The 25,473-nt window shown below is 41.4% G+C and overlaps 1 protein-coding gene across 2 annotated transcripts in view; it reads left to right on the top strand.

Annotated features, from left to right (window-relative positions):
* tnfaip6 (tumor necrosis factor, alpha-induced protein 6) overlaps positions 1-22,756 on the top strand; it is a 29,482-nt gene extending 6,726 nt beyond the window's left edge. Inside the window, exons 1-6 of one of the 2 annotated variants that reach the window (XM_085385122.1) lie at positions 15,543-15,725; positions 17,028-17,165; positions 17,885-18,046; positions 21,995-22,223; positions 22,400-22,440; positions 22,531-22,756. In XM_085385122.1, coding sequence (XP_085241248.1) covers positions 15,626-15,725; positions 17,028-17,165; positions 17,885-18,046; positions 21,995-22,223; positions 22,400-22,440; positions 22,531-22,631 — 771 coding nt within the window. In that variant the 5' untranslated portion in view covers positions 15,543-15,625 and the 3' untranslated portion in view covers positions 22,632-22,756. Of the gene's footprint in view, positions 1-15,542; positions 15,726-17,027; positions 17,166-17,884; positions 18,047-21,994; positions 22,224-22,399; positions 22,441-22,530 lie in introns of those variants that run through there. The other variant, XM_085385121.1, reaches the window with a different exon arrangement.
* Positions 22,757-25,473: the final 2,717 nt, after the last annotated feature.

Below are 25,473 nucleotides of genomic sequence, written 5' to 3'. Positions count from 1 at the left end.
CTGAGCACTAGATCACCAGACCCAGGACCGTGACACAGGAGATGTCACGAGGCCTGCTTAGGCGCTTTGCGAGTGTGTGGAGGCTGTGCCTATTATCCTGTTGATTCCTCTGTGTCAAAGACTGCTTCTGGCGGGGGATAGCTGAGGACTTTAAGGCTGCATGTTCTGAACCTTATTCTAGAACCCATTGTGCTTTTCAGCCGCAGAATCCAAAGATACGTCAGTCCTCTCTGAGACTGTTTTTTGTGTGACCAAACCAGCTGCCTCCGAGACTAAGACTTGTCATGGTCTGGTAAAAAATGTTTTCATAGACATTTGCATGGAAAATGCAAATGTCTATGAAAACATTTGGAAAATGCAAATGTGACAACCCTGCCTTCTTGCCGTAAACCCTGTCCGACTTCCACCTCTCCCAGTAGGGCGAGCTGCAGTAATCTCCCACTGAGGGCTTGAACTGAGAGTCAGCTTAGCATCTGGTGGCCTATCCGATCTTTGCCGCGGTATGTCAGGCGTACCCGGCCAATTCGGACAACGGATTAGCTGTTCATTGCCTTCCATGCCAGGATCCTGAGCAAGTCCAAATCCTGGTTGTCCCACTGGGTGGTAGAGGCAATCCAGCAGGCTTATGCCTCTGCAGGAGTTCCCCTCCCCTCGGGAGTGCGGGCCCATTCAATCCATGGGGTAGCCAGTTCTCTGGCCTTGTGAAGGGGCCCTCCCTCTCTGCCATTTGTGCGGTGGCAACATGGTCCTTGGCTACTGCCTTTACTAGGTTTTACCACTTGAACGTGGCAGCCAGCCCCTCTTTCGGGGAGCAGGTGCTGGGTGCCCGTCAGCAGTAACCTTTGTCTCCTCAGTCGGCCTAGCATTTTGCAGGCTACAATGAGCAGCTGCTTAATTGCAGTCCTTGTGTCTTGTGGGACTTGTTCACGTCAGTCTTGCGTGTGGCAGACTGATGCCTCTGCCCACCTTTGCATTTGGCGGGGCCTTGACAGCGGTGGCGTGTATATATTTGCATTTGTATATAGTTTGTCGGTACACTTTCACTCTAGGGTTTCGGTTGCACTGTCTCCTTGCGGGGTTGTCTTAAAGAGTTACCCCGTACATATGGAATATGTAACGGAGTGGAGAGATAGTCTTGATCTGATAGAGAATGTACGGTTACACTGTAACATTGGTTCTCTGAGTAAGAGCCTCTCGCTCCAGCTTCAGGCCACTCGGAGACGCGTTATGATCAAATTGTCACCAGTTTCACATCTGCACAGCTGATTTATACATAAGCTTTGGGGCGTGGCCAAGCTAGCCAGAGTGTCTTAAAGAAGTATCCGCACGCTACAACCAAGGGGGGGGGGGGGGTCACACTCCATGCATATAATAATAATAATGGATACTTTATTGATCCCCATGGGGAAATTACTTGTTTTTCTCTGCATTTGACCCATTCACTCAGTGAAGCAGTGGGCAGCCCACTAAGCAGGCGCCCGGGGAGCAGTGTGTAGGGACGGTACCTTGCTCAGGGGTACCTCAGGGTAGCCATTAAGTGGATTCGAACCGCCGACCTTCCGATCATGGGGCGACCACTTTACCTACTGAGCTATCCCTGCCCCAATGGAGTGGAGAGCTAGTCTCTCACTCAGATTAACTCCAGATTAACTTGAACACACCCATCAAAAATTATCGGCCCAGTTACAGACATTTGATTAGACAAGGGCAAGTGTCATAAATTTTGGGTGTGTTTGTCACCTTGCAAGTTCTTATTGGTGGAACTGATGTAAACATGGTGATTTTATTATGATTCTGTGGGCTCAAATGATTAAAAAGAGGGGTTAAATATTCCAAATCGGCTAATAGAAGCCGAAGTTACAGCCCTTCATTTTTTAAAGGGAAAAGGCCTATTTCCAAATTGCCATTACACAAAGGGAACTTTGCGTAAAAAGGGCCGATGTGTGCGTGTCTGGGTAATTCCTCCAAAAATATTCAAAATACAAGCATTTTTAGGCATGTAAATAAAGTTAAATCATTTCTGCTTTTCAATACCTATGAAATTTGAACTGACAGATGGTGCCAGAATGTGCTCAATGGCAAAATACCTGACTATGAGTTTATAAAACCCACTGTAACATTTCTGTTTCACTTCAGCAGCATCAATCTTTGCATGCATATTGTCCATTTGCTGACTCTTGGTTTTCTGGAGCCTATTGTTTTCTGAAACATATTTTCAAAGTGGTTTTATCCGATAAAATCCAGCCTCAGTTACTTTGACACAGTAACATCTGTTGTAATATTACACCTCTGATAAAATCTCACAAGTGTTAGCTTTATTTTAAAACCAAGATTGTTTACACAGAGTTTAAAATTCCAGAGAAATGCATTTCATTTTAGACGTCATTTTCGAGCAGGAACCTCAGAAAGACCCTTGGGGCTTGAGAGGTTCTGCCAATCACCCCCCAGGACACTTGGAAAGCACTTATAAATATTCTACGTAAATAAAAATGACTCCACTCTCTTTCAAAGTCACTGATCAGTTGGTCCTGGCTTCACACACATCTGTTCATTCTAAATGTTTGATACAGATGATGAAGCAGTGAAGTTTTCCTAATCACTTCGTTGATGTAGATGGTGAATGCCACGAGGTCAGTGAAAGATGTGAGAGTTCATACAGACTGAGGAGAAGATAAATCAAATCAAATCAAATCAAATCACTTTTATTGTCACATCACATGTGCAGGTACATTGGTACAGCACATGTGAGTGAAATTCTTGTGTGCGAGCTTCACAAGCAACAGAGTTGTGCAAAATACAATAATGTAAACAAGCAAAATACAAGAATGGCTACATCTGAAACTAATAAATATATGTACAATATATAATAGTGTATGCATTTCTGGATGTGTATACTAAATATTTTTCTACATGTGTGTGTGTGTGTGTGTGTGTGTGTGTGTGTGTGTGTGTATACATATTTTACAAGTTAAATAGAGTAAACAATAAATAAAATATATAAAAAAATATACAGAGTTGAGACATGTGCAAAACAGTGGCATTACTGTACAGTATGGAGTGCATAATGTTAAAGTTCCAGCAGTGAAGCTGAGGTGTCTATGAAGTGTTCAGCAGTCTGATGGCCTGATGGAAGAAGCTGTCTCTCAGTCTGCTGGTACGGGACCGGATGCTGCAGAACCTCCTTCCTGATGGAAGCAGTCTGAACAGTTTATGGCTGGGGTGACTGGAGTCCTTGATGATCCTCCCCGCTTTCCTCAGGCACCGCTTCCTGTAGATGTCTTGGAGGGAGGGAAGCTCACCTCCAATTATCCGTTCAGAGCACCGCACTACTCGCTGGAGAGCTTTGCAGTTGTAGGCGGTGCTGTTGCCATACCAGGTGGTGATGCATCCAGTGAGGATGCTCTCAATGGCACAGTGATAGAAGGTCCTGAGGATGCGGGGGCTCATGCCGAATCTTTTCAGTCTCCTGAGAAAGAAGAGGCGCTGCTGCGCCTTCTTCACTGTTTTGTTTGTGTGTACTGACCACGTAAGATCCTCAGCCAGATGTACACCAAGGAACCGGAAGCTGCTCACTCTCTCCACAGCAGCGCCGTTGATGGTGATGGGGGTGTGTACTTCTCTGCACCTCCGGAAGTCCACTATCAACTCCTTTGTCTTTGCGACGTTGAGGGTGAGATGGTTGTCTTGACACCAGTGGGTCAGGGCGCTGACCACCTCCCTGTAAGCCGTCTCATCACCATTGGTGATAAGACCCACCACTGTAGTGTCGTCCGCAAACTTCACAATGATGTTGGAGTTGTTAGTGGCTGTGCAGTGGTAGGTGTAGAGTGAGTACAGGAGAGGGCTCAGTACACACCCCTGTGGAGCACCAGTGTTCAGTGTGACGGGGGATGAGGTGATGCTGCTCAGTCTGACCACTTGGCGTCTGTCAGACAGGAAGCTAAGGATCCAGCTGCAGAGGGAGCTGCTCAGTCCTAGATCCTGCAGTTTCCTGTCCAACTTCGAGGGAACGATGGTATTGAATGCTGAGCTGTAATCTACAAACAGCATTCTCACATACGTGTCTCTCTTCTCCAGGTGTGACAGGGCAGTATGTAGTGTCAGGGCTATGGCATCATCAGTGGACCTGTTGTGGCGGTATGCAAACTGTAGAGGGTCCAGTGAGTCGGGTAGTGCAGAGCAGATGAAGTCCCTGACCAGCTTCTCGAAGCATTTGCTTACGATGGGGGTCAGGGCTACAGGTCGCCAGTCGTTCAGTGAGGAGATGGTGGAGGATTTGGGTACAGGGACGACGGTGGCCATTTTGAAGCAGGCTGGGACTACAGACAGAGAGAGGGAAAGGTTGAAGATGTGCGTGAACACTCTAGCCAGCTGAGCCGTGCATGACTTGAGGACGCGGCCGGGAATCCCGTCCGGACCAGTAGCTTTGCGTGCGTTCACCTTCCTGAAGCACTTCCGCACATCTTCCTCAGACACAGTGTGCGCACTGACGTCATCCGCGGTGCGCACACTGTCCGGTCTCATGGTGTTTGTAGGTTTTGCTTATAATAACCAGTCCGCTGTAACTGTATGCCAGGCGTTTATTAGCAGCCAACATGAACGTCCGTACACTCGTAACAGGAAGTACACATAACATCTAGAGAGAACCACAGCGACACCTGCTGGAACTCTCCGTAACGGCAGCAACAGGAGGCAGTATGGACAAACATAACATTGCTGTTATCTACATCCCCCTTTTCAGTTTTTTTTTCTTCTTCTTAATTTTGCACTTTTCAGGCAAACCCAAATCAAACAACACCACCGTGATGGAAGAACTTATCAGGTTATGGATTACACAACAAAATGAGGCTTCAAATATCAAATGAAATTCACAGTAATCATTGTCATAACTGCGACAAGTATGCAACAACATAACACGAGATAAAACACATTTCAAAACAGAAAATACAGCACCGGTGTGCTTTTAATCCACGTATTTACTATTCGGTTTAGACACTCTACCAGATCTGGTTCGGTACAAGTTGTCATCAGAGCGTACTTGGCATTTTGTAGGTGTCATCACCTGTTCTGACTGTTTTGTGCCATGTTGTGGTGGGTCGAGTTGAACTTGAACTGTTTCATGTTTGTTGGTTTGTGTTTTATTAGGTTCAGTTTCATCCGCTCGTCGAGATGAGTCCAGTTCATCTTGTGTTGTAGCGAGCTTTTCGGGTTGAGGCTCGCTCACAGGCAGAAGATGTTGTCTGTTGCGCCTGTATTCTTTTCCACCCGACTCAACGACATATGAGCGAGGTTCAGCACATACTTTACTTACAACTCCAATCTTGTCATGTCCTCTCTGTGTTTGTAATCTCACCACCTGGTTTGGTGTTAATGGACTGAGCAGCTTGCTGGACTTGTCGTAGTGCTGTTTTTGAGTTTTACGCTTTTTTGTGAGTTGAGTTTTGATAGTGGTTGTCACTTTTGCTGTTGGTGTTAGCAGTTTTTTGCACACAGGAAGGGTTGACCGCGTTCGTCTTGATATCAGCCTCTGTGCTGGTGAGCCAAGAATGTTGTCTCGTGGCGTGTTGCGTAGATGTAACAGGTTCAAATAGAAATCAGTTCCATCTCTTTTTGATGTTTCAAGGAGTCTTTTAGCACTCCGGACAGCTCTTTCACTGAGTCCATTTGACTGAGGGAACTCAGGGCTGCTTGTGACATGTATGAACTCCCAGTGTGTGGCAAACTCACGAAAGGTCTGGCTGGTAAACTGGGTGCCATTGTCTGAGTACAGTTTCTGTGGTATCCCATGTACTGAGAAGTGGTGTTTGAGTTTGTTAATGACTGAGGTAGATGTTAGGTTTTCAAGTTTATCTATTTCAAACCATCCAGAATATGAATCCACGAGCACAAGGTAGTGGCGATTGTCCCATTCGAATATGTCTGTGGCTGTGATGGACCAGGGAAGATCAGGAATTTGGTGTAGTTTCAGGGGTTGTTTTTGTTGGTGAGGCTTTAGACTGTTGCAAATGCTGCATGATTTGACTTTGTTCTCAATGTCAGAGTTTATTGTCAGCCAGAATACGCTGTCCCTTGCTCTCCTTTTTGTAGACTCCATGCCTGGATGTCCCTTGTGTAGTTCCTGCAGATAGGTTTCATGTAGTGATGCTGGAACGATGGCTCTGTTGCCTTTCATAATGACATTGTTGTCGATGATTAGTTCATCGTGGTAGCTGAAGAATGGTTTTATTTCTATAGGCACACTACTTGCTTGTTTTGGCCACCCCTGCTGGATGTAGCGAGCAAGTGTCTGTAGGGTAGCGTCCTTCGAGGTGTGTTCGGTGAGCTCTTGTAGGCGTTTTGGTGAGATGAGCTGAAGTGACATTACCTCGAAGTCGCGCCCCTCTTCCTTTAGAGGTTGCTCATCCAGCGTTGGTGTGCGAGAGAGTGTGTCTGCGATGTAAAGGTGTTTGCCTTTCTTGTACACCAGAGTCAAGTTGAACTTTTGTAATCGTAGCATCATGCGCTGTAGCCGTGCCGGGACCGTGTGGAAAGGTTTGTTTTGGATTGTGACCAAAGGCTGGTGGTCAGTTTCAATCACCACTGGCTTTCCGTAGATGTAGTCGTAAAACCTGTAACATGCGAACACTACAGCTAGTAACTCCTTCTCTATCTGAGCGTACCTTCTCTCCGTTGGAGTTAAAGTTCTTGATGCATATGCCACAGGTTTGTCATCCTGAAGGCATGCAGCCCCCAGACCATGCTGGGAAGCGTCACATGTGAGAGTCACTGGCTTGTGCATGTCATAGTATTGAAGTACTGGTGGGCTAGTGAGGCATGCTTTAAGTTTGTTGAAAGCATCCTGCTGATGTTGAGTCCAGCTCCACACCACATCCTTGTGAAGCAACTGACGAAGTGGTGCCGACAGTTCACTTAAGTTTGGGATGAACTTGCCCAGGTAGTTGATCATTCCCAGGAAACGTTGGAGAGACGTCTTGTCCTCTGGTGGTGGCATTTCATTGATCGCGGAGATTTTAGTTGGATCTGCTTTTAGTCCTTCGTCAGTGAATATGTGTCCCACGTAGCTCACTTCTTTAAGTCTGAACTTGCACTTTTTTGGATTCAGTTTGAGTTTTACTTGTCTGGCTCGCTCCAGAACCTTTTTTAAATTTTTGTCATGCTCCTCTATTCCTTTGCCTCCCACTATGATGTCATCCATTATCACTGCGCATGGATATCCCATGAATATTTGTTCCATGGCTCTCTGGAAGACTTCAGAAGCGGTGTTGATGCCAAAGGGCATCCTCAGGAATTTGAATCTGCCGAAAGGTGTTGCAAACGTAGTGAGAAGAGATGAGGCAGGATCTAGTTTGATTTGCCAGAAGGAGCTCTTTGCATCCAGAACTGAGAAGATGGTTGCTCCCGACATCTGAGCAGCTACTTCCTCCACAGTTCGCATGGGATGGTGAGGTCGCATTAGTGCCTTGTTCAGATCCCTTGGATCAATGCAGATACGAACATCATCGGTATTCTTTTTGTGTGTTGCGACCATGTTAGATACCCATTCCGTGGGCTCCTCCACTGGTTCAATTACTCCCAGGGCCTGCATTCTTTGAAGTTCCTCTTTAACCCTTTTCTGCATAGGAACAGGAACGCGTCTTGGAGGGTTGACGACAGGTGACACGTTTGGAGTGAGTTTAATTGAGTAAGTTATAGGTAAGTCACCGACTTCATCTTTAAACAGGTCTGTGTATTCATGAAACACTTTCTGCGCTAGTGTCTCATCCTGATCTGTGTCAACTTGGTAGACTTCCTTGCTGAAACTAACCAGTTTCATTCGCACGCTGTCCTTTAATCCGATGATGGGTTGCACATTGTGTTTTACAACTTGGAATTGCAGGTCATATAACTGTCCAGCTAGCTTGCACTTGAGAGTAACTGTGCCTGTGGTCTTGATCTTCGTGCCTCCGAAAGCAACAAGATTTACCTGTTTTTGTGACTTGAATAGGGTTTCGTTGTTGCCGATCTTTCTGTAAGTGTCTAGTGAGATTACGTTACATTTTGCCCCAGTGTCTACTTTTAGTTTGAGGGCCTTATCAGAAACTTTGACTGTGCAGTATCCTTCTTTGTTGTGATTGTTCTCACCCTCCATTGTTAGGTGCTCAATGCAAAATGTCTCATCACTGTCTGGGTCAGCATCCTCTGAAATTTGGTTCACTTGTTTGCCTCTGTGATGCGGTTTTGCTGATCTGCATTGTTTTTTGTAATGATTGTATTTTTTTGCAGACGTGACACTGTTGTCCGAAAGCAGGACATTGCTCCCTTTTGGTTGGATGCGAACCGCCGCAGTTTCTGCAATTTTGAATGTTCGTTAGAAGTTTATTTGTTTTCCTTTTGAACTTGCCATGTTTAATCTGTACAGTGTCCACACTAGCAGATGTAATATGCTTTGGTGTAGAGAGGGCTTTGCTATGTTGATCTGTGAGCTCGCTTATTTGGCATATACGCACCGCCTTGGCAAGAGTGAGTTCCGTCTCTTTAAGCAGGGAACGTCTGACGCTGTCACTGGTTATACCACATACTAATCTGTCTCTGATTAACTCGTCTTGTAGTGCACCAAAGCTGCAGGTTCTGGCCATGTTCTTTAACGTGCTCACGTATGCTTCAATGGTTTCACCGGGTTTCTTTTGTCTTTTGTTAAAGTTATGCCTCTCCATTATGACATTGGTCTCTGGGTTGCAGATTTCCCTAAACTTTCGCTTTAGACATGCGGGGTCTTCCCTCGATTCCGCGGCGACTTCTACTATGCCTTCAGCTGATATGACTGCGGGGGCATACGTGAATGATCGCTCTCTTTCAATGGCCTCTGGTCCCGCCAGATTGAGGAGTATATAGGCCTTAGTCTTAGCATTTTTGTCACTGTGGGCAGCGGCGATAAAGATGTCATATTCGCGCTCGAACTTACGCCAGTTTTCAGCGACGTTGCCGTCAAAGATGAGAGGATCTGGGCGCCGGAATCCGTCCGCCATGTTGTGCGGTGATTGCTTTTTTCGTCGTCCTTACCGGCTCCGCTTTTCTTCTTGGCCTGTGCAGGCTTTCTAAGGTATCCCACTTCTGACACCATGTAGATTTTGCTTATAATAACCGGTCCGCTGTAACTGTATGCCAGGCGTTTATTAGCAGCCAACATGAACGTCCGTACACTCGTAACAGGAAGTACACATAACATCTAGAGAGAACCACAGCGACACCTGCTGGAACTCTCCGTAACGGCAGCAACAGGAGGCAGTATGGACAAACATAACATTGCTGTTATCTACAGTGTTCGCTGTGTCGAATCTAGCGTAGAATACGTTTAGATCCTCACACAGAGAGGCCGTGGTCTGCGGTGTGCTGGTTTTCCCTCTAAAGTCTGCGATCGTGTGGGAAAACCTAACCTAAGATAACCTAAGTATCCAGAGAATCTGGGTACTAAGGTCCATTGCTCCTCCCTTGTTGATCGGTGGAGGTTTAACTACACATTTAATCCTGGAGATAGCTTAATATAAGAAAAAGAAGTGCAAGTTCAACAGTATCTCTTAAATTTTTCCACATGCTGCTGTAGTAAAGGAAAGCACAACTTTCGGAGCTTACATTTTAAGAAATAAAATTACGGAAAAAGTGTAGTAGCTCATTGTCTAGACTGCCCTGTCATTATAAAACAGAACCTTTCTGTTAATTCAGAGAAATCTATTACTTAATTACTGTCCTGTAGTATGCATGGCCATTGTGGAGGTCTTTATTAGCAGAATAATCTGTAAAATGTATGAAAATACATCGACCATATCTTTGACACCTGTGGTATATGCTGTTTAAAGAAATGGTAAAGGAAACACTGAAGCATGTTTGCTCTTTTTATGGCTGCTATGCAGATACTTCTGGAACTTCACTCAGTTAGAACCTTCCTAACTGCCAAAATCACTGTTTTTTCTGGTTCCCTTCATTTTTTTGCTGTTTGAGTCGAACCAGTTAATCACTTCCACCACTCTAAGGACTCCCCTCTTTACCTTTGTCGGTGGCAGACTATTCTGTTAATAGTCACAGTCAGGCTTTCTGGCAATTTGCTGTTCTTCCTTGTGTCCAACCTACTGCCTGTCTGTGGACTAACTTGTGTATGAGTATTCATGCATAAGTGGCTGTGTGTCATAGACCACCAGAAAGAGGAACACCCTGACCACCACTAGCTGTATTTTGACATAAATTTTGCCAAAAAGTGAAGTCATGGAAGTCAGTTAGCACAGTCGTAAGAAAAACAGGGTGAATAAACCAGAAACAAAGCTTAATTGTCCTCCTGCGTCTGCCTCTCCATCACTCCATCTTTTACCAATCTGGGTCTGTTGTATTTGATGTACATGTGGAAGTAGTTGACAGTTATACAGACCTCTGAGAAATAAAACTACCTCTGTTCCAGAAATGTGTCTGACATGTGTGGAGAGGGTATAATGGAGTAATTACTCAACACGTCCTCAGGGACAAAATTTCCAGGAACTGCTGATCGTTTCCAAATTGAAGTTCCTCAGAAGGTCAGGTAACACCGTTTGACCTGATCTTTTGTTTTATGTTGGTGACAGCATGTTCTTAGTAACAACAGTAAGCTTGAAAACGCAGCACCAACACATCATCACTATGATCAACACATCATTGCTCAGCATTAGTACTACTGTATGTGTATTAAAGGTCGAAAAGACGTCAGCATCCTGGCCAAATGTCACTCCAGTGTTAACTCTCGTCTGAGAACACTTAGCAGTGAACAACATGCATAACCTTCATTTTTTTTAATAAACTTACTTCGGTTTTTCATTTCCAGTATCTCTGAGCCACTGGGAATCAAGCTGATGGACGCTTCTTCTTTTACACCTCCTTCAGCAGATCATCTGCCTCCATATCATCCTATCTCTGTCCCTCTCTCTAACATCTTCTTCTGTCACAGAAGCCTCTGTATCCACGAATCCTTTCCTCTTGATTGGCAACTCTACCTTCAGTCCAATATATCCCCCCTCTCCTCCTCGTCACATATCCAAACCAACTCAGCCTCACTTCTCTAACTTTGTCTCCAACTTGCTTAACCTGAGCGGTCCCTCTTACATATTCTTTTCTAATCTGCTCCATCTTGCCACCACTGTCACACTTTTATCTTTCAGATCATTAGACAGATTTTATTGTTAGATAAGGGTAACCTAAGTAACCCTTATCTAACCTAACCTAATACAAATTGTAGATTTTAAATAATAATCTCATTTATCAATGGAGAAAAACTGCTCAGACTTACCTGGCCCTGTGTGAAAGAGTTCATTCATTCATTTTTCAAATGAATGAATTCTACGTGGAATTAGCTCGTTTGTGATTTGTGTTTACAGCTTAATCAAAACAGATTTAAGTGACCAGTTTGCATTGAGTTAGATTTTTAAATTTTTTTAAATTGGTTATGTTTTTGTAGCATTTGTAGCATGTGTAAACACCATGGCCATATTATTTTCTGCTTTGGTCATGAAAAAAAAGATGCTTTAAGGTTTAGATACATGCTAAATTAAAAAAATAACTCTGTGTGGTCAGCATTGTGTTGCCCTTCCTTTTTTCTGTTTACATTTAACATGTTTTTTCGCCCTCATGACAGACATGATGTCAGTAGTCTAAATAATTTAGTACACTTTTATTGTTATTTCATCATGACGCAGACTACTCACTCTGAGCAGTGTAACCACTTTTGCTGCTGCAGTTGTAAAACACATGGAAATGATGATGAATCTCGTGGTTAAACGTGGCTGTGATGTACAGTATGACACAATTATGTTGCCTGAGAAGGACTTTCCATGTGTGGGATGGAATGGGAGGGGCACATGGAGAATTAAGACCTATACATGATTTCCTCCCAGATCTGGAATCCATTCAGACAATTTTGCCTGGAAGCCATTGGCGTGATTGTGTGTGTGATTCTGAGGTTAAGCGATATCATGTTGCTTATGGGGGTGTCAGTGACTGGATTCGGTGTAGAGTGCTTCCTGTAAACCATGGACTATGTTTAACTATACCTAACTATGTTTATTATATTTTAGTCAGTGAGTTGTCGCTTTGCCATTCAACACAAAAAAATCCTAAACAGATACCTTGTTTAACCCTTTAACGTCCCGTTCTTTTTCTAGTAGCAAACAATAATCTCGAATTTCTTCTTCGGAGTCTCATGATGCAACATTAACAAGCTAAGAGTAGCATTTACTTCCATAGATGACTAAAAAGGTAAAAGACCAGTACACTGCTAAGCAGGTATTGCCGTCATAAAGTAAGGAACTGTTTTGCTGTTGGATATCCTAAAATGATTTATGCATTGTGGTTTACAAAGATGTGTATCATTTGATTGAGAACTGACAATGCCATTCAGAGTGGACCATTAGGATTTCACTCCACTGTATTCAAGCTGGTGAGTATCAAAGAGAGGAAAAATGTCTCTCGGGGCATTTATTGTGGTAAGAAGGTCCCACAGCCAGCATGCAGGTATTTGGTTTCATCGTGTATTTGTAACTTTCCTTTTTTGTAAAGCTCAAAGTCAGGACTGTAAAACCTCCTTAGTTATGCACTTACATGCACTTTTTCTTTTTCACTGACCTCTTTTCACTCTATATGTGTTTATATGTCACTTCACCTTTAATCATTTGTTATTATTATTTTTGTCTGTCTTTAACAGTGTGTGTTTTGTCCTTTCTCCGCCAGCCTCAACAGATTGTGACAGACTGTAATTTTACACCCAAGTGCTTTCTGTCTAACATCTGCACAGTCATGAAAGTATTGGAGAGCAACTTGTGGTTCAGTATCTCAGTCAAGGATACTTTGGCGCGCAGACCGGAGCAGCCAGGAATCAAACTACCAACCTTCCAATTAGTAGATGACCTTGTCTACCTCCTGAGCTACAGCCACCCCAAGTTTACAGCAGCTAGTATTCCCAGGTGGTCTCGCATCAAAGCCTTCTCAAAGCCAGCTTGGCTTCCGAGATCAGACGAGATTGTGCGTGTTCTGGTTGGTAGGTTTTAAGCCTACAATAATTATTATTATTACAAAGTAAAGACCCTAGAGTAATACAAAGAAAACCCCAACAATCTGATACTCTCCTATTAGCAAGCGCTTGGTGACAGGGGGAAGAAAAAACTCCCTTTTAACAGAAAGAAATCTCCTGCAGGTTTAGGGAGGGGCAGCCATCTGGGGTGGTGGCAGGTGACCCCAAGTTGATCTCTGATGTGTTAACTGGAGTGTCAATGTTATATAGAAAGCACTAGGGTGTATAAGAAGTGCTTCTGTGCATGTGGGTGAAGTAGGGATGTTGTTTAAAGCACTATGTAAAAACCTGTCCTTTTACCATTAATATAAAGCACCACTGTTGCAGTGATTTGGTGATATGTATATAAAATAGAACTGAAAGTGAAATCAAATATATTAGGCCTACTATTACAGCTTTATGCTTTAATAGTAGTCAAAATAATAAATGTTACTAGGCAAATATTCAAATCCTCAAAATGCTCTAGGTTTCTAAAACTTCTTGGCTGTCCTTGATGTGGCTCTAAAGAAATGTATAAGAATTATTCCTAAATTGCTGTGAAAACACAATTCCAATTTTACTTCAGTGCCCATTGACTGAAGCTGTGCAAAACGAACATCTGGAAACCCCCACACAGGACTGTATGCTGTTACATCAAACTCCCCTCTGTGGCATGTGCTATTGAGCAACTTTCCTGACAGAGAAACAGAACAAGAAATCCTTTTTCTATGTTGAATGAGTGAATATAAAAGATAGAGGCACCATCACGCAGGCCCGTGACACCACCCACTGGTTCTTGACACAGCATTTTAGGGGGGAAAAAAGCAGGTTTTGCTACACTCAGAAAACTAACTAAAATATGATGGGTCCTGATCGCTTTGAAAAACTGGTGAATGGCCTCATCAGCAATTCATCATCAGTGCATCACAGGTATATGAGTTATTTTAACGTGCATCGAATGTAAAGTATACTTTTACCATTTCATAGCAACAGAAAGAAACAGAGCTGTGGTTTTACTCAGAATTTTCTGAAAATTAGTCCAGATAACCAGGAAGTGATTCATACGTCATGAATTACTTTGACCGTCAGTTACTAGTAAATATTACAGGCTCCAGTTGCCTAGGTAACCCATAAACGTTTTTACTACCCTGTCATCAGTCAACCAACCATATGCTTTACTTTAAATTGTCAGTTGTATCTCAACTGCGCACTTTTCGAAAAAACAGTTTACCTCGGGACTTGACCACTTCGTGTTGTGCTGCTCCATCACGTCTTTGACTTGCTGCGGACTTGGTCACCATGCAGCTGTGAATCATCTTCATTGTGGACTCTCCGCTTTAGTAAAGTATCTTCAGGGTAAAATAATTAAATAAATAAAACAAGTCTGTCTTATTTTTTATTGTTTGCAATTTGTGCATATATTTAATGGATACCTCCTGGGTACTGGTGTTTCTTTAATAAGGGTTACACTCACAAATGTTTTGGAAACTTTCACAGTAGGTTTGTGCTACTGTTAAACATAGTATTATACTTAAATTAAGCACTATATTTAACTCTGAGTGCTGATTTCATTGAATCCATTGGCCACTTTTTGTTAAAAAAACAAAATAAAGTACTTGTGGCCAGTGCAGTAATACTGAAGCTCCACAATGTGAGCCCAATGTGTCCTAAAACAATGTCTAATGTCACAGTGGCTACATGTTTTTGCAGGCTGGGACACCTACCAGTCAAGTAGTCACAACCTTAACATTAAGCCTTGCCACAACACAAATGTTTAAGTTATATACGTATGTAGTTATCCCCCACTGTGCAGTTGTCTTATAGGAGGAAATTAGCGTTAAAGATCCAAACAGATTTTTTTTGTTCTTGAATTCAACATGCTGTAAAGTTGTGTATTTCTCTCACAAACACAATACACACAAACACAGAGTTCAGTGGAGACTGACTCAATTTTGAACCAGCCTTCAGCGGTCATTAGAGGAACTCTAGTTTTTGGCACTAAGTGTTGGAATTGATCCTGTACGTGAGAGTTGGGCTAAAATCTAAAAACACAGCACACAACTTTTCACGAAACTCTCATCTTTATAATTTAAAACTTTATAATTAGTTATTTAGTTCACTGTTCAATGAGAATACAAACACCTAGCTAATGCTGATGACACTCACAGAGAAATATACAGTATAATGGAGCATGACAGCCACATTAATAAAAATTAAAGCAACAATGTTAAAAGTGTTATCAGTTTGAATGACTCCTACATGTTTTCTAAGTCTAACCCTTTACAAAACCTCTGAATTGACTTGCTTTATTTTTAAGAAGGTCTTTTTCTGACAACACAAACGTCTGTTGTAGTGAACAGACAAACAGCACTAACGCCAGCATTTATCCTTATTTGTGCTGGATACTGTAAAAGTAGTCACTGGCTGCAGTTAATTATCTCACACCAGACTACTTGATACCTCCCACCTCTCCTGGGAGGCACCAGCAGTCAGCGTTTGGTATATAAAGCCAGAAGCAGCAGAGGGGCATAGGAGAGAACTACTGGAAACATCTGGAGAGAACAGCTGTGCACTGAGGGCTGCAGGATGCCTGTCTTGGCTCTTCTTTGGTTACTCGGGTTTGTGCTAAAGGAGGTGGAGGCATGGAGCTACAGTAACGGAATTTTTCATAATTCAATTTGGCTAGGTAAGACCGAAAGATTCCTTTTTTTCGTGCTGTGGTAGCTAGAAACATTGAAATGTTTTTTCAGAAACTGTTATCCAGTTCAGATAAGAATAACTGCATCCCCTTAGAGCTGCGAAGTCAGTTTTTGGTTATTCATAAAAACTAGTTCAACCTCCAGCTACCTGTGATTATTAGAAAGTTTTCTCCTGTGTTAATCCACAGCAGAGGTTATTTTCACATAAAGGCTTGTTGTCAGGAGGATTAATAGGCTATACAGTAGTCCAGCTGCTTCCCTTGTGCCAAACTGCACGTTTATGACCTGGCAGGAGTGCTGCAGGAGGCCAGTAAACAGGAGGAAATGACTTCATCTCTGGGCTTTCCAAAATGTCCAGATCACAAGAAAGTTCAATACTGTTTCTGCTAATCTGGGAATGTGATTGCTTTCCATTATTGTGACATTAATAATGTTACTGAGGAGTTTTGAGGAGTCTGCAATAATGCTAATCAAACAAACTGCTGTTTTAATATACATACATATATATATATGTGTGTGTGTGTGTGTGTGTGTGTGTGTGTGTGTGTGTGTGTGTGTGTGTGTGTGTGTGTGTGTGTGTGTATACCTGAACATTTGTTTGGAAAGAAAATATAGATTAATGAATTAAAAAAATTTAAATAGATTCAATATAATAAATGATAGATAAATGAATGATGAATTTGTATGCCATTTATTGTCTGTATATCTTCATAAAATAAAATCATAAAATTCTATTCATTTATATACTCATTTATTTCCTATGTTTCCAACTTTACTTAGTTTTGATTTAGGCAGTTTCAGTCCTTCATACAGAAGCAAGACTGAAGAAAAAGAATTCATACAATATTTGTTACTTGGTTACATGTTTATATGAACTTTTAAGTCAGTCATTGTTACAGAACATACTGATAAATATATGCACAAAACATTACATTCATTAAAAAGATCAAAATATCAACTGTTGGCTAATTTAGAATGTTTTCTGCCAAGTTTTGCAGTCAAGCATGCGTAAAAGCACAGGATCAGCAGAAGACTCCCTGTTGATAGGACGAAATTGTTGGTGGCCTTCCAATTTCCAATTTGAAAAAGAAAGAGAGAAAGAATCACACAGTCTTTTTCATTCTCTCTCACAATAAAAACATGGTGTCCAAATTGGCTGTAACCACTGGGTCCTTTTAAACATGCCTCAGGCACAAAATGACTATGCTATGTAGATGACCTAGTCTTTATCTCTGTATGCAGAGAATCCCAAGGCTTAGACTTCCTTTTCTGTTCTCTGTCTTTGACAGAACAAGCAGCTGGAGTTTACCACCGGGAATCACGCAAAGGAAGATACCAGTTGACGTATAAAGAGGCCAAGGCTGTCTGCAAGTATGAGGGAGGGACGCTGGCCACTTACGAACAACTGGAGGCAGCTCGTCAAATAGGTCTGCAGCAGTTCATCCGCAAACACAACACACACACGGAGTTCCTTCCAGAGAAAGAAAGTGTGTGTGGACTGTAATTCATCAGAAGTGATTCACTCAAAACACATGCAGGCGCTTCCTTAATGTGTAGTCCATCAAACATCCTGATGTAACATCTTAACCGCCTGGAATGCTTTTAACTTGTAGGAAAAGTGGTGCATGTGCTGACATGGTAAAGGTCAAAAGGAAGAAGTGAGTGAAACAATTCTTTCCATGAGTGTTTCTATGGGTGCCTGTTGCCTTAATCCCATCTCCCATCTCGCCTAATTTTAAACACTCCCTGTATATTGTAAAAGTCTGTTAGCAACTTCTTTGGTGGGTAGTGTCACTGTTCCCACAGCACAGAAATGGACTCTGCCTCTGGCCTTACAATCAGCCTTACTGTCAGCTCTTACAGCTGAGTTTCTCCACAGGAGTCTACCCAGGAGGCCATGTTTTATCTGGCCTGCTCTGGGGGGGCTGCTGATTGTGACTCTAACTTAAATTCCTCTGTGTGTGCACACATAGGAAAAACAGCCAAATCTTGGTCCCCAACAGGTTTTGACCAGATGTTCTCTGGTTCTTAGCAGAGTTAAAAGACTTCTCATACTTTGTAGCATACAGTAGTTTCTTTGTGTCAGTATTATCAACAGCTCATGGGGGATAGTTGGGGAAAAAAACATATTTCTTCTCATGTTCAGGCTTTCATGTCTGCGCTGCTGGATGGTTTGACAAAGGACGCGTTGGCTACCCAATCGTTAAATCCGGATCCAACTGTGGTTTTGGGAAGGTTGGCATAATTGACTACGGATACAGGCTGAACAAAAGTGAGAAATGGGATGTTTACTGCTACAACCCAAACTGTGAGTATGACGTTCCCTTTCTGTTGTGCACTGTTTAATATTTTAACATCATTCATTAATCAAATGACTATGTATAATTGGAAAGGGTGGCTCTCAGTCCCGCATAGAATTATCACCAGGTTATGAAGCAGCAGCAGAGCTGCCAAAAAGATACAAATGTGCCAAAAACAATTCCTCTGGAGATCACTTGAGGTTGGCTCCAGAAGTGAGACAGACTCCTGTTAAAATAGAAAAAGTTTACAGTAGAAATAAACATTTTTACAGCCTTTAACCAAAACCAGTTTTATCATCAATAGCTAATTTTAACCTTCATAACAACTGCACAGTTTATAATTTTACTTAAACTCATCCATTTGGATACTGGTAAAACTTGCACCATGTTCCAGTAACCTCAAAACATGGAACCTGCTAAGTCAGTATATATAAACAGGATTTGTATCACTACAGCACAATACTTGGTGCTTAAAAACACAGCTGCACATTCATGGATAGAGTCTGGTCAGTGCTCTGCATATTGTTTATTTAGTGAGTCAGTACAGATTAAAACCTTTACAGCTTTACCACTGTTTATCTTTACTGCTGTCATCTTGAGGTGCCTCAGATTTAGCACAGTTTTGTGTCAACCATGGAGGACCATAAAGGCAACTAGTGCAGATGAGACCATAGTGGGACCATTTTTTGTCTTGACTCACAACCATAATTTCAGTCATGGTCAGAAAATGAATAAACCTGGTGGATGCCAGTGGAGCTGATGAATAACAGATAACTAAAACACATTCTGGCTTATGAGCTCTAACAGCTCAATGTTGACCCTGAATAATGCTGCATCATTTTCTATTGAAAGTTTGGTTTCTCTCCAGTTTAATGTCTCATTGTACTCTGAAATAAAAGGATAGTACAAATAAGCAATCGGAAAAACCCAAAAAACCAAATAAATTTGCACACTAAAACTTTTGACTCATCAAAGTAGCCACCTTTGGCAGATGTAACAGCTGAACACACCCGTGGCATTCTTTCTACAATAGACATCAAATATTCTTCATAAAGTTTTTCCGGTATCTCTAACAGAAGTTCCCATAAATGTGGCACTTGTAGGTTGCTTTGCTTTCACCCTTCTGTCCAGTTAATCCCAAACCAGCTCGATGAGGTTTAAGTCTGGAGACTGCGGTGACTGTTTGTTTAAGCATGTTTTCAAGCTTACCCTCTTGTTCTTTTTTCCTGAGGTAGTTCTGGCTTGGACTTATGTTTTGGGTCATTATCTTGCTGTAGGATGAACCCCTGACCAACTAAACGCATATCAGAGAGCATGCCAATGCAGAATGCTGTAGTAGCCGTTTTGGTTGAGTCTTTCTCTCAATCTGTAAGTTCACCGACCCTCAATCCAGCAAAACAGTCCCAGACCATCACAGTTCCTCCTCCATGTTCGACAGTTGACGCTGCACACTGTGGAACCATCCTTTCGCCTACTTCACGGGGTACAGAGATCCTGCATGATGAAATGAAGATTTCAAATTTTGATCCATCAGTCCATAATACCTTCTTCCAGTCTGCAGTAGTCCAATGATGGTGTTTCATGGCCCGGGCAAGCCTCTTTGCCTTACGTCTTAGTAATGGCTTTCTTGCTGCAACTCGTCCTGTCAAACCTGCAGCTCAAAGTCTTCTCTTCACAGCTGAAACTGAGACTTGCTTACTACGACCACTATTAAGCTGTGCTTGAAGCTGTTGTCCTGTGAGCCCGCCAATCATGTAAGCTGTTAACTCTCAGAAACTTGTCCTCTGATTCAGTGGTGTCTTTGGGTCTGTCAGACCTCTTCCTGTCACAGTTTGTTTCTGAGTGCCTTTTGATGGTGAAGGAAACTGTACTCACTGACACCTTGACTTTCTTTGAAATTTCTCTATAGAAAAGACCTTTTTAAGTGTCATGATGGCCTGCCTCTTTTCAATTTTTAATTGCCTTTTTTCTTGCCATTTTTGTAGCAACACACTACTTTCTGCAGTGGAGTACTGTTCAACTGATACAAGGGTTTGGTACCATAGTGTGTTCTAACACTGCTTTTATGCAGGCAAAGGGGTTGTAACTAACCCAGAAACGTAGGAAAACTGTAGGAATTAGCTGCTTTCAAGGCTTGATCAACCTCCATATTTGAGGAAATGTTCAGTTGCTCCATAATATATCTCACCTACTTACAGGTGTCACGATCAAGGGATAATTAGCGTCATTCATTTCACCTCTTGGTGGTCATGATGCCTGTGTATGTGTGTGTATATACACACACATCAAAATTTGTATCCTTGGTGAAATTTTGTTCAAGTCACCACTAAATACGCAATGAAGAATTGGAATTGAGACAACCTTAGAAAGAAGCAACACTTAAGTGGCACTTTAGTAGAAAACAAACTGTTGCAGGACTGTCTCTTGCTCTCTTACTCCTAGCTAAGAACATGTTGTCTTATATAATGTATATGACAATACACACACTAATATGCAGAATAATAACATACTGATGGAATTTAATGTTTCTTTTAGAAAATATTAATTTCATTTAAACCAGTTTATGAAACTGGTTATAGTTCTCTCATCCCAAAATTTGGCAGTTTAGATCACCAGGTCAGCCAGCTGTGGAATCCCTCTCATCATGTCTGGATCAGACATTTTGGCTAAACTGCACCCTTTGATAGATGTTAGCTTACTGTTGCAAATCTGAACAAAAAACGAAAGATTCTGTAAGACATTAATTTTGTGTCGCTCAAAGCAGTGATTGTCACCGTCTCAACATGTGTGTTTGATTTTTGTCTTGCTCAACAACAGGATTCCTTTTCTCTGTTTTGAATTTATTCAGAGCTCACATGAAAGGGACATCCCAAACTTAAATGTTTCATATGCTGAGGCACAGTCCCAGCAACAGACTAAAAGAATAAATTGTTGACACTACATTCTTCCTCCCCATTGGGTTATATTACCCAGTTACCTTTTTGTAAAGTCAAATCCGTTTTTTTAAAGTAGGTAAAATCATATATTGCATGAGTATATTCTAGAATAGTCATGTGCTGCTTTTTACAGGTGTAAAATAAAGTATAGAAGGGAAATATGCAGCGAACATTGATTTTAATTTCAAAAGCCACCATATATCAATGTACTGCAAGAGCTCCTACCAGCCTTCTTCAGTGCTGGTGTACCCTACGATAACAGATGCTTGCCTTGCTATTAAAGTGATACAGAATTGCTGTATTGAGGTTATGTTCTGTAGTGCCCAGCACAAGAATACCACCAAAGAACAGTTTTTACCAGTGGAACATTCAGCTGAGCTCGGTGAGCTTTCACAGATGTTGACTTAAAGTATTAAACTAACTGTAACCATGTTTGAGTAAATTCTCAAAAAAGTAATGAGTATAATAAAGTATTACACATCGCTTCTTACCTACACAACAGCTGTAGACTACTCCACTATTTTCCTTCTACTGAAAATGAACTGAAATCAAAAAGGCTGATTTGTTTGAATTTTATTTCAGTCCACCCAGGGTTAAGATAACTGAAGAACCATTGTGATGCGAGTAAGGACATTTGTGACTGTAATGTAATTACTGAATTAAGTACATGTACACATACATGTACTAAATACTGCATGCTGAAAAATATAATGTGATTAATGTTATGCATTACTTTAGAAAGCAAAGTGTAACTTTGTAACTAGCAAACATGGAGGGTTTAATAGTTTAGTCCCACTTATAGTCAGCTAGCACTCTAAAGGTTCATGCAAAAAAGAAAGAAAGAAGAAGACAGTAATCTATTATGGTGAAGGTTGGGGATGTTTATAGCTGCTGGTTCTCAGACTGATTAAACAGAAATAAAAAATTTAGAGTAATAGCTGAATTTTATTTCCTTTATATAAATATATTCTCATATTATATTTTCTGAAAACCTTGATCCACTCATGTCACTTCTTATAGCCAAGGAGTGTGGCGGGGTCCTGACAGAGCAGCAGAAGATCATCCAGTCTCCTGGGTTCCCTGAGGAGTATGAAGATGAACAGATCTGCTACTGGCACATCCGAGTCCGCCTGGGCCAGAAGATCCGCCTCCACTTCATGGAGTTTGATGTAGAGGATGATACAGAGTGTCTGGCAGATTACTTGGAGGTTTACGACAGCTACGATGACGTATCGGGCTTTGCTGGGAGGTGAGAAAAACTAGCTGGGTAGTTATTTAGCACAGAAGATGTCCGAATTTAGGAAAAATGTCAGTTAAATGTTTTAAGAACCCAAGGTAACATTTTCACAGCCTCAAATGCCAAATCTTTTAATTACAAGAAAAACAATGCAAGAAAGTGTCTGACTTTATAAAATCTATTTCCAGGTTCTGTGGTGATTATTTGCCAGATGATATAATCAGCACAGGTGAGAGCCCTCACATTTTCACATCAAAAGAACACAAAGAAACATTTGGATTTAAAGCAATACAAAACATTTGTTTGTGATGTTTTCCAGGGAACGTGATGACACTGAAGTTCCTCTCTGATGCTTCGGTTACAGCTGGGGGCTTCCAGTTACAGTATATTGCTTTTAATGCATCTCTCCCACATAAATAAAGCCCCTCCTTTGACTGATGGTTTAATACACTGATATAATCCTGTTGCTGTATTTATGATGTTACCTTATGTACTTGATTAAAAATTCTCTGTAGCTGATTAAAGGAATAATTATTTGAGAAAAATAAGGATACATTCTTTTTTTTTGTCAGAGCTGGTGAAAGACAGGAGAAGATAATAACATAAAGACAAGAAGGAGGAATTGAAAAAGTAAAGGGACAAAAAGAGAGAGAGAGAAAGACAAAAGTCGTTGATAGACCAAACAGATCTGTGTCAAACACACAATAAACAAACAGCACCTAAAAGACAAAACTGAGACAGGTACACAACCAAACAGAATTTAGCTGTTGCAGTGAAGAGGTGATTGAGACCGCAAGGTGAGGAAAGCAGACCCAGGACCCATGTCAACAGCCCCCACTGTCCCGACTGACGAGCCCAAATTGGGGGCCCAGCAGGACATGGGAACAGTAACCCACTCAATCGACAATGCTAAAATATTACATTTGCAGCATTCTTCATCTGTTCTAACCACTAATGGGTTCTGTATTCATTCCAAGTTTAGTTTCAGGCATAAAATTTTATTCAAAAAACAAAAACAACACTGGCTGTTACATAGGGTGACTGTAACTCAGGTGGTAGAGCAGAAGGTTGCTGGTTTAAAACCTTGGCTACTCCAGACTGCATGCTTGGGCGAGACCCAATAAGCACAGATAAAGTGCTTTGAGTGCTCAGGAAGAATAAAAAAGCTCTATATAAGAACTACCTTAAAGTATAATGTTTTGTGCTGTCTGTTTTGTTTTTTTGTTTTTTGTTTTTGTCTGTATACTTAAATACAGCAACCCACCCCGGATAAGCAGAAGAAGATGGATGCATGGATAGTTAAATAAATATCTACCATATTAGCAAAACATTTTTATTATTAGCTGTCAATGTATTTTTTAGAACCATTCCTTAAAAAAAAAAAGAACATAAAAGAATAAGCAATAAAACGCTACACTTAAAACTGCACATATGGAAAAGATATATATAAATCTTACAAAGTTTGTATCTGTCTTGTGTGAAACTTGTATGAAAAGCATACAAGAGTAAAAACAGATACAAGATCCCTTGAAAAATCATATCAATGAAACTTGTATGTTTTTGGATACTTACTAAAACAATATATAAAAATGTAATGAGAAAGTGGCCACTTTCATGAGTAAATCATATAAGTCTTATATGATTCACTATATGAAGTAGGCCTCATCTTATGTCAGTCTTTCATAAGTTTTTACTATTTCTTTTCCATATGGGTGTATTATTGGCAAAATGCACATAAATTATCAAAACTAAAAGGCTAAAACTATCACGTTTTTCCTTGATAATGTGCTAAAGGACTTATTAAGAGTTTCACACTGCACTCCAAATTGGTCAGGAAGGAAAAAACTGTCTATTTGCTAATGCTAGTTTTGTTCCACACAAAATGTGGTTTGTAACTGATCTCAGAACAGTGAAAACAGAGCCAGCTTTAGCTTTCCTAGCCTGCTAATCTCCCAACGTTTTCCTGTTAGACACTGATTTACAATGCACATGCTCAAACAAGGAAAAAGCTGCGAGCTGTTATCCTCTCACCTTGATAAGCTGAAGTCATTGATTACAGGAGATGGACACTTTTATACAGTCACTGAGATGGAGATGCCCGTGAAATGGAGCCATGCTCCAGTTTCCAGTAAGAGCCAAGAGAAATATGCTTTCAGTGACAACAGTTAACTAAGGCAAAATAATAACAGTAATGTAAAGGACTGATAACGGACTCACACATTCCCACAGAGCTTAAAATATCAAACTGCTGTACAGAGCTTTTCCTCTCACACCACTTATTTATCTGCAGCAGCTGTCTTGCTTTCAAGCTGTGTGTGTAACGCTTCTATTTTTTTTAAATTCATTGTGCCAATGCAATTGCATTGAGGTGCACTACAATTATTTGTCAGACTTATTATTTGATTTATTATTATGGTCATTTTTTATTATTCTCCTTCTTTGAAGGTTCTGGCTTTTCTGGATATAATGAACTCCTCGTGCATTCTGTGGACAATATGGCATCACACTCTGGAATGCGAGTGCGTGCCTGAGTAGTTCCTGTTGGCTATTTCCAGTTTAAGCATTACTGCACTGCTTATAGAAACATGTAAGGATGAGCAGATTTAGGGTTAGAGGAAGGCAACTGGCATTTCAGCAAGTTAAAAAAAAAAGTTGTTGTCACAGTCTGGCTGCGAAGCTGACTGTGTGAGGAGTGGAAGAGGACCAAATTGCAGTCACGCAAAACTAAACTTGATATTGACAAAAAACGCGCCGTTTATTGAGGCTGATAGAACAGCACAAAATAAAAGGGTGAAACAATGCAAAGCTAAACAAAACCTAAACTGGGAAAACTTAAAAGAAAACATGAAGCATCCTAAACATGAAAAACTTGATGAAGAGGAAATAAACATGAAAACCCTTAAACGTGGTAACTTGACATGAATAGAAGGAGGCGTGGCAAATTCCTCTCTCTATAATTTGGAGATTAGCGTTCATTAATTTCCTGTTGATACTGTTGTTAGAACACAGTGGCTAATCAACATCCACAAGGACAACTTTAGTACCACAAAAAATATCTGCGTACGTAGCAGGCACTTCAGTGAGGAGTCTTTGTTGTGACTGCTGGATGACTGAGGAAACTGAAAAAGGGAGCTCTATCACTCACTGTTTTCATGGGATGACTACAAAATACCCACAGTGAATGTTTGGGAGCAGCGATCACTTCAATGGAACTGAATGTCGACTCTGAGGCAGAGATGGAAAAAGCAGGGCCTGATCACGA

This window comes from Rhamphochromis longiceps, linkage group LG16 (assembly GCF_057381845.1).
Source record: "Rhamphochromis longiceps isolate RC_006_pf linkage group LG16, R_longiceps_female_GT1.1, whole genome shotgun sequence".
NCBI classification, from domain to species: domain Eukaryota; kingdom Metazoa; phylum Chordata; class Actinopteri; order Cichliformes; family Cichlidae; genus Rhamphochromis; species Rhamphochromis longiceps.
The sequence above is the reverse complement of the archived record's forward strand: the minus strand, read 5'-3'. Positions and strand labels throughout refer to the sequence as shown.